Raw genomic sequence first — 9,995 nt, forward strand, 5'->3', positions numbered from 1 at the left:
CTGACTCTCCAGTAGTCACTAGTCTATTCCTGGTTGTCACGTAGTCTATTCCTACAGTATGAGTCACTGGCTAAGCCAGGCTAACCTATAAAGAAAGAAAACATTGCATGGATGCAACTGGGACGTATCCTCAGTGATGTACCCTGGGGTCATAGGATGTTTCGGGTCTCGCAACATCCTACACCCTCGCCCAGGTGACCCAGCCGTATAAGCCATAAAAGACTGCAGATGTTAAGACGAGCTACACTTGTGGCCAAGTGTGCCTCCGCCAGCCTTTCTAGAAATGTTTGTGGTGTTACGTGAATCCGTTTGGAAGTTAGACAAGTTACAAGTTTTTGTGTTTGGTCACGCTAATTTCCAGGCCGTACCTTCTGACTTGATAATAGACCTTATTCGATTGACGTCATTCACGTACTGGCACGCCCACCGCCGCCATGTTCTCGACATAGCGCTGCAACTCTTAAGTGACAACCTATGTGAGAGCAGCGTTTATAGGAAGCTAGCCGCCGTTAGCGTTACCTGTATCGTTCCAATTGTGTTCGGATGGTGACCTGCGTTAGGCATGGCTGTAGTAATGACAGCAATAAAGTCCCCGTGGTTTGTTTCTATCTCTACCGTCCTCAGACGTGAAGGGAGCGAGACAGAGGATACGTCAGCAGCACAGGAGAGGTGTGTGGATAGTTGGGAGAGACAGGTGAAACTTTCTGACAGCTCCTCACAGCAAAGTCTGTTCACCTCGTTTTTTCTTTTGTTTATTATTACAGGCATTAATGGCAGCATACAAACAACAACTCTGGGTTTTTTATTGCTGTCATCACTATCGCTATTTTGTAATGGAACAGAAACGACAATAAGGCCGTTACTGTAGTTGTCAGCTGCAGGACGGTATGTCAACAATATGGCGCCGTCCGGGGTTAGCGAATAAGGTCTATACTGGTTTTAGAAGCCAAACCTCTTTAGAAGTTGTGTTTTTTTAAGTGTGTGATGCCTGAATACCACAGCTGCAGCTTCTAACCCACTGAATCTGCCTGTTAACTACCCTCTCTTACAGAGGTGATCTAACCCACTGACTCTGCCCTTTAACTGACCTCTCTTGCAGAGATGATCTAACCCACTGACTCTGCCCGCTAACTGACCTCTCTTGCAGAGATGATCTAACCCACTGACTCTGCCCGCTAACTGACCTCTCTTGCAGAGATGATCTAACCCACTGACTCTGCCCGCTAACTGACCTCTCTTACAGAGGTGATCTAACCCACTGACTCTGCCCGCTAACTGACCTCTCTTACAGAGATGATCTAACCCACTGACTCTGCCCGCTAACTACCCTCTCTTACAGAGGTGATCTAACCCACTGACTCTGCCTGTTAACTACCCTCTCTTACAGAGGTGATCTAACCCACTGACTCTGCCCGCTAACTGACCTCTCTTACAGAGGTGATCTAACCCACTGACTCTGCCCGCTAACTACCCTCTCTTACAGAGGTGATCTAACCCACTGACTCTGCCCGCTAACTGACCTCTCTTACAGAGGTGATCTAACCCACTGACTCTGCCTGTTAACTACCCTCTCTTGCAGAGGTGATCTAACCCACTGACTCTGCCTGTTAACTACCCTCTCTTACAGAGGTGATCTAACCCACTGACTCTGCCCGCTAACTGACCTCTCTTGCAGAGGTGATATCGGGGGGCTTGGAAGGCCTGCTCAGCTCCTACTCGGGGCCTCGTCCTCCACAGCAGCAGCAGGTGGAGATGGAGCACCCCTACACCACCGACCCCTTCCAGCAGGGCCTCACCCCACCACAGATGCCTGGGGACCACATGAACCCTTACGGTGAGCACCACACTCAACTCACTAATGGTTATGCCTTTATTTGTATAGCGCTTGGAGTATACAGTGTCCCTCTGTCTTTAGCGCTATGGCCTAACAGCAAGATTGGATCAAGCCTCAAACGCTAGTTCTGAAAAATTAAGCCACCATGTAAGAAGTAAAAATAATAATAATAACAATGTCAAGCTCAAGGCTTCAAAATGGGAGATCCACTCCAACATCTTTTCTTTTCTTTTCTTTTCTTTTCTTTTCTTTTCTTTTCTTTTAGTTCAAATACTTGGGTATACATTATTGCCAGACCCATGGGGTCGGCCTACAGAAGGCTTTGTCGGTCGGTCGGTCTGTCGGTCGGTCTGTCCCTCTTTTCCTCCCTGGAGGTACACAGGGGGACCGTGCAAGAGTCATCCAGGCTGGGATGCACTATTGGCGGATAGATTGAGCGGGATGAGAGCCTCCTTTTATGGAGCTTTTTTCAATTTTTTTCGTGTGGTGCTCCAGGACGGACCCCCGTCATGGCGCAGGGGTATGCCCGGCCGCGGTGGCCCCCTCCCGGGTTGGGAGGGGGGTCTACCCCCCCCCCCCCCCCACCCAAAAACATTTTTTTTTTTAACTTTTTTTTCTCCGCTCTATCATGCAGAGGTTCGTCCCGGCCTCGGTGGCCCCCTCCCGGGTCGACCTACCCGGGTCGACCTAAAAATGTTTTTCGCTCTATCATGCAGAGGTTCGTCCCGGCCTCGGTGGCCCCCATCCCGGGTTGGGAGGGGGGGTCGACCTACCACCCCCCCCCCCCCCACCCAATTTTTTTTTCTTTTTGCCAGACCCAGGGGGTCGGCCTACAGGAGGCTTTGTCGGTCTGTCGGTCTGTCCCTCTTTTCCCCAATTTGTTCCTTCTGGGTCTGGCAGAACGACGGGTGTCATGACGAACCCAAGCGCTAATTCCCGACTCATTGCTGCGGTGCTCTATAATTTGTTATTGGGGAGTTGTTCTTTCTCTCTCTTTTTTTAAGGGAGTTGTTGCTGCAAGAGCTACTCCCTGTACTGTCTGTCTTTACGAAACAAGTTCAAGTCATGCTGCAGAAGTTTATTTGATCCCTAAATGAATACATACAAATATAAAAAAGTATACACAATACAAGTACAGTTAAAATAACAATACAATTAAAATAAATTGAGTAAAAAGTCAAAGATATAGTTAATAAAAGTTTAATTAGTAAAGGATACGTGCAATGAGTTATGTGGATATGTGCAATAAGCAATGTGCAATCGTAAAGCCCCCCTTCAGTCAGTGGTTCTACCGGTTTAATGGTTGGTGTTCTATTTCAAACGTTCTCAATGTTCTATGAGCGCCTGCTGTAAGGTCACAGGTCATCTGATTCTGTGCTATACTGTACACCAAGGAGATGCGCCCACAGCACAGTATGTGTGTAGGTATTCCTCCATAGCTTAGCTGCGAGCAATAGCTGCGTTATTGCTGAGATCCCAACAACCGGCAACGGATTTCAAAACTGATGGACCCATTTAATGATAAAAGCATGATCATAATTCATAATTTTCATCTCTGTATAATTCACAATTCCATATTGCTCTATTATCGTGGCATTATTGCTACACAGCGTGACTCCAAATGGTTTACGAGCTAATGTTTGTTTGCTAATGTTGCTAATGTTTTGGTCACTCAGTGGCGTTTTGAGTCCGACAGACGTTGTTACAGTCAGCAGGCAGTGGGCTTAGCTAACGTAGCTAACAGCTAGCTAGCTAGTTAACATGCCAACTCATGCTCAGTCAGAATCGAATTGTCATACGTACGACTATAGCATTCCATTGAGGCATACAGCTAATGACCTTGAGTAGCCTATAAGCCCCAGAGGCTAATGACCTTGAGTAGGCTATAAGCCCCAGAAGCTAATGACCTGAGTAGGCTATATACTGTAAGCAGGGGCGGACTGGGATCATAATTCAGGCCGGGCATTAGATACCAAGCAGGCCAGGCCGATACCGGCCAACGCGCGTGCCGGCGAAAGATTTGGGACGTTTGAAGCCCAATTTGGGTCGTTTGAAGCCAGATTTGGGCCGTTTGAAGCCCAATTTGGGTCGTTTGAAGCCCAATTTGGGCCGTTTGAAGCCAGATTTAGTGAATATAATGCTAACGCAATGATACATGTTACCTATTTGTTCATTAATAGAAACATCAACATTGCCTAGATAACTGCAAGTATAATATGAAGAAGTAAAACCAAAAACATGCCTCTGTACAAACGCTTCACAGCAAACTTTATTTAAGGAAGAGTGATCAGATCGTGCATACTGCGTTATTCTCCACAGGCTTAAGAACTACATGTCATAACAATAACAATAATAATAAACATTGACATATTCTCAGTTTCATTAAACATCTTCCTGTTTAAGCAAGCCCCTAACATTAAACACATGGTAGTGTGTTCTGCTCAAGCCCCAACCTTTGTTTCTGAAAAATTAGGCCAACAATGGTTTTAGTCTCTATAGCGTATAGCCAAGTGTTGAGCAATGCAAAACTCAAGGCTCCAACACAAGAGTCCAGAAATGAATGAGTGACATCACGGTGGCTCTGTCCATATTTTCATGGTTCCGAGCTTCTGAGTCCAATTTTACAATGAGATGCACCCACTTTAACCCTGAAGTGTAATTATTACTTCAGACTAACTAATAAAGTAATAAAACCACTAGTAAACCAGTAGGCGGCGCCTGGCCTGCTGTTCAGTGAGTGGCCTGACACAAAAAAAAAGAAAAAGAAATTGCAGGCCAGGCCAGGCCAGGCCACCGGGCATTTGCCCGACGTGCCCGATTATGCAGTCCGCGCCTGACTGTAAGCCCAAGAGGCTAAGGACCTGAGTAGCCTATATAAGCCCAAGAGGCTAATGACTTTGAGTAGGCTATATGCTTCCCCAATAAGCAAATGTACAGGGCGTATCTTGCCTTGTACGTATGTTGCCTGAGCCCGGGACAAAATTAACCCATAAGGCCCCAACATTTAGAGGGCCCTACTGGGCCACCCTTATTTCCAGGCAGCAGGGGAACTGACCCCGTTGTCTCCCCCTGTCGACACCCCTGTGTGCATTATAAAGACAATCAAAGCAGACTTTTAAAAGTAAGACAAAATGTACTTTCCCTAGTAAGTAATTACTTTTATTATGTAGTAATTTGTAAAGTAATTCAATTACTTTTTGAGACAAGTGACTAGTAACTGTAACTAATTACTAATGTTCAATAACTTGCCCAACACTGGTCTTTATTATGTAGACTACTGTACCAAGAGAAAGCGATTGTGATTGCGATTGCGATTGTGATTGCGCTTCTGCTCTTTCCAGGTAATGACATCCTCCATGACATTGACAGCGACACCTCCCTGACCAGTCTGAGCGACTGTTTCCTGGCCACAGACGTGGGCTCCCTGCAGGGCCGGGTGGGAAACCCCATTGACCGCCTCTACTCCATGCACAGCTCCTACTTTGCCTCCTGAAAGTCCCCCGTCGCCGTCCTCCACTCCCCCATCCCACAAGCCACCTGGCTTCCCAAGCCCGTGGCTAGAGCTAGAGCTCACAGTTTTACAGCCAATAGAGTGCCAAAGTCACGCCCTCTTCCGCGTTCAGCATACGAACCAAGGGATTTCATCCGGCATTCATTTTTCCATCTACAGTACAGTAGCTACATTTCATAAGATGCTGATAACAATAGTGTTACTTGGGCAAACCAAGTGATTCAGACCAGCTATTCAAACCAGCTCTATTTAGAATCAGGAGAGACAATAGCTTGTTTTCAGGTGACGTCAGGTCAAGGGGCGAGACATTGACCATTGGCTTGTTTGCAAACCACCTGATCATGCTGGAGGCCAACCAGCAGCAGGCTACATAGGAAGCGATAGGAAAGCACGAGCAACAATAAAAACTAGCAAAAAACCGCTTCTCTTAATTCATTGCATATGGATCCTATATGTTTTGCAATCTTCTGGCCATACCTGGCTGCAGCATGGTGCGGCATCCAACCTCTTGCATACTCGCTTCCCTCCATTCTCCATAGTAGCTCTGTGACAGCTGCCCCTCAGACGTCATCCGAATCACGTGGTCGAAAAACAAGCTATATATAACATTTCACTCGGGCCAAAAATAAAAAATAAATGTTTGTATAATCCATTTTAGTTTTTAGTTTTGGTCTGAGTGAAATGTTCTACGGCCTCTCCTGATTCTAAATATAGCTGAATCGCTTGATTTTTACCAAGTAAAACTATTTTTATAAGCATTTTACGGAATGTCTATGGTCAAATGAATGGCAGATGAAATCCCTTGGTTCATATGCTGAACGCAGAGGAGGGCGTGACTTTAGAACTCTATAAAACACACGGGGCCACAGGTTCATCCTCAGATACCAGGGAAATGTGACTGCCGTTCAAGAGCGAATCCCCCCAAATAAGCCTGAGTGACCTCTGACCTCCGCTAGCCAAAGGAAACTTGAATCCAGGCTCCTTACTATGCTGTCTGTATGGGGATTGAATGCGGGAGCTTTTCAACAGGGTTCAATGTGATGCTGGGGAGATCGCTCTCAAACGTTCCTTTCCAGAAGGTGCTTCTTCTCAAACAAGACTTGAGATATATTTGTACACATATTAGAATGTTTTTTCTAATATGTGTGAAACAGGATGAAAAGTGGGAAGCGTTCAAGTCACTGAAGGTTGGAAATCCTGTCGAAGCCAAACAGTGTGTACAGAAGTCAATTCACACAGTGGATCTACCTTCCTTAACACACACAAAAGTGGCATGCAGTCAGGCTGGGCGATAATTGAATCTTAGCGTTTATCGTCTTTCAGTGGAATCATAGCGTGATGATGTGAAGATACTTCAATATCGTGACATATGTCTGCTGTCTGAATTGATGATCACAAGCAACTTTTACGGAAAAACTTTCATAAAATGAAGTATGGTAGCAATATTATTTGATTATTTCTGTTTTGTTTGACATCACACCAAATATTCCGTTCAGTTCAATGAGATTAACATTATTTGATTATTTAACGTGATTTACCATACTGTAGCCTACATGAACCATATTGTGATTGATATTGAGAAAAATCCTTATGATTACCATGATATTGAGTCCATTCGTATCGCCCAGCCCTAGCGTGCAGTGAGCAACACCATATTGGATATAATATTACAAAAGCTATATTGATACATTTGGATGTCTTTCTTAATGGACACTGCAATAAGCAAATACTGTTTGAATGATGCATTTTAGTTATTTTTTTAAGCTTCTTGGATGTAAGATATTAAAGAAAAATCTGTGAGCCATGTTAGAAAGTGAACTTGACTGTATATATTATACTGTATGTGTATATGTTCCCCAAAAACAAAGCAGTTTTGCATGTTGCAATGGACAGCAATCTATTTATTTATCAATGACATGCTGGTATACAATGAATTGAAAAAGTTATATAAAAAACCAACAATGAGGATCCCAATGTAAACTACAAAAACAAACATTCTGATTCACTAATTATGTTATTTGACTCTGATATTTATCATAGTATTTTTGTTATTGTTGTTGTTCAAACAAGGCTGTAAATCAGTATCACTGTTATTTATTTGTCCATTGAGTTCATGATGGAGACGTCATCAAAAGTGCATTTTTATGTTAATGGTGAAATTTGCTAAATTACCAAAGTTTGTTGGTACTTCAATAAAAAAAAATCACTTAGGTTTTCTTGTCGTCTTTTGTCCAATAATGTACAACATAATAACAAGGATCCATTCCTTCTTAACGTTCATGTGCAAAAAAACCTATAGAAAAACATGAATCTGATAACCAAAGACATACTAAACTACCACGGAGTATATTAGGGCCATGCACGATTAAAAATAAAAAGATTTTTCTTTTTCAATGACAGGAGGGGAAAAAGTTGACATTTCAGTATCAAGCACCAGCCAGAAGAAAAAACAATGAATAAAGTGGAAATACTGTAACGAGAATAAAGACGAAATGTTGAGAATAAAGTCGAAATGTCAAAAAAGTAAACAATCATCAAAACAAGTTAGGAGAGGAGAGCGACCGCCTTACAGGAAGCTAGCTGCCTGACAGTGTCAGTCAGTGGTATCCTTGGAATGTGAACGTGAGTTTCTGAAGTGTTGTAACTGTATTCTTAACTGTAAGCTGCTGTATCATACTGTATCAATAACGGAAAGATCATCAATGCAACCATTGATGGCAATGCCACCCATGCATTATGCCAGAGCGCATTGGGACCTTTGCAGCGCTAATGCCTCAGACACTGCCTGTCCTCCACACGTCAGGATCAATCAACTTGATCAATAGTCTTTCTGTAGCCTATCTTGTGATACAACATAGCCTCTCTGTATTGCACACAGATGAATGAGTGAAATTGTGCTTCAGAATCGGTTTTAGTAACAAGGAAATCCTCTCTCTTTTAGTGACTACACTGTGTTAAAGTAGCCTAGGGCTTTGAAAAGATTGTGCCGAAAATTGCAGCTGTTCAGAAGGAGAAACTTGGAGGTGGCCGCATTCTTGCAAACTGAAATAGCTGGAAATGGCCGATGGTTACACCTGTGTGCCATGCAATCAGGGCCGTAGTATTCTATAGGAAACTGTGGACGATTCCAAGGGCCCTTGACTGACAGGGGCCCTACATTTTCTTTTTTTTTTACAGTGCACCTGTACGCAACATACAAGATACCCGCTGAATAAGTGTCCAAATGTTCATGTCATTCTGGCCAATACTCCACTTCTGTTATAACATTTCAGTCTGGAATATGAAATATCTTTCAATAATCTTTATGACTAAAAGGCTAAAAGTAATCTCATGTGTAAGAAATGACTGTTCTACATTGAAGTAAAAAATGTAAATAATTAACTTGTTGGTTTTGGATTTATTTAGCTTCAAGAGTGCATTTTTGTTCTTGTGTGACCCTCAACACAGGCTTTGAGAATCCCAGGCCACTTACTGATACTTATGCTTAAATTAACCCACTCATATTCTGGTTTATTTCAAGAAAAACATTTTGGCTTGTGGAAATTCTAATTGGCTGGTAACTTCTAGCAGCCATATTGGCAGGTGGCCAAAAAAGCTAATTTCAAGTCCTGCAGGGAGAGCAAGTGGTGACATAGGAGTGAGGGAGAAAAGGATCAAATATTGGTGTTTAAGACTGAATGATGACATCACAACTGTGAATTTAAAATTAGTTATTCCTCTAAACCTGACTTCAAATGCCCCAAATTTTTCCGCGCCAGCGCCGTTCGGCCCAACCCTCAGCAAAATCTGGCCCTCTGGTGGTGAGGATATTTTTTTGTGGTCCTCTCTATCATCAAAGTTCCTGGGTTACGTACGGCATGACAATATTTGTTCGGCCCCCGGCAACAATCTGGGTTTCTCATGTGGCCCGCCATGAAAAATAATTGCCCATCCCTGATCTAGATTGGTTCTCAACGTGAACCAGATTAATGCATTTTAGTTTAAAATGTACACATTTTTCTTACAGGGGGCATGGCCCCCCGAACCCCCCAAGAGGGTCCAAGCAAGGTCTACCCACCACCATCTCTCCAAATCCTGTGGGAAACATACAGTTATTAGTATTTTCTTTGTTCTTAAAAATATACATTGCCTTTTTGTGTTTTGCAATATGGATATTGTTTTATTTCGAATTAAATTGAGCATTGGGCCTTTATAAGAATGTTTATTTGTATTATTTCAATTGTCACACTCATCGATACATATTTGAGGTTTGTTTATTACTTGGGAAAAGGACCACTGGAACAAACGCTGCGAACATGATCCGGCTACTTTTTCAATCTGACTGGCTACTCAAAAGTTTGGGGAACTCTGATTTAAAATGAGATATTCCTCTAAATTAAGCTTCAAATGGCCAAAATTTGCCGCCGCCGCCCTACGGATGGCGGCATCCATGGGCCCGATGTGATATGCTTTCATGGGGCCCGAAATCCCTGGCTACGCCCCTGCATGCAATACAGAGAGGCTATGTTGTATCACAAGATACAGTCAGACAATTGATCAAGTTGATTGATCCTGAGGGTGTGGAGGACAGGCGGGCGCGGCATCGACACAGGCATTGTCACTGCAAATATCCCAATGCGCTCTGGCATATGGATGGGTGGCTAAGATTAC

The 9,995-nt window shown here is 43.5% G+C and overlaps 1 protein-coding gene across 1 annotated transcript in view; it reads left to right on the top strand.

Moving 5' to 3' along the window:
- LOC310777684 (LIM homeobox transcription factor 1-beta-like) overlaps nt 1-5,327 on the top strand; it is a gene marked incomplete at both ends in the record, with an annotated part of 101,811 nt that extends 96,484 nt beyond the window's left edge. Inside the window, 2 exons of the mRNA XM_083638062.1 lie at nt 1,676-1,834; nt 5,176-5,327. Coding sequence (XP_083494188.1) covers nt 1,676-1,834; nt 5,176-5,327 — 311 coding nt within the window. The remainder of the gene's footprint in view (nt 1-1,675; nt 1,835-5,175) is intronic.
- Between the last annotated feature and the right edge of the window lie 4,668 nt (nt 5,328-9,995).

The sequence above is a fragment of the Poromitra crassiceps genome (genome assembly GCF_964638095.1).
Source record: "Poromitra crassiceps genome assembly, chromosome: 6".
NCBI lineage: Eukaryota > Metazoa > Chordata > Actinopteri > Beryciformes > Melamphaidae > Poromitra > Poromitra crassiceps.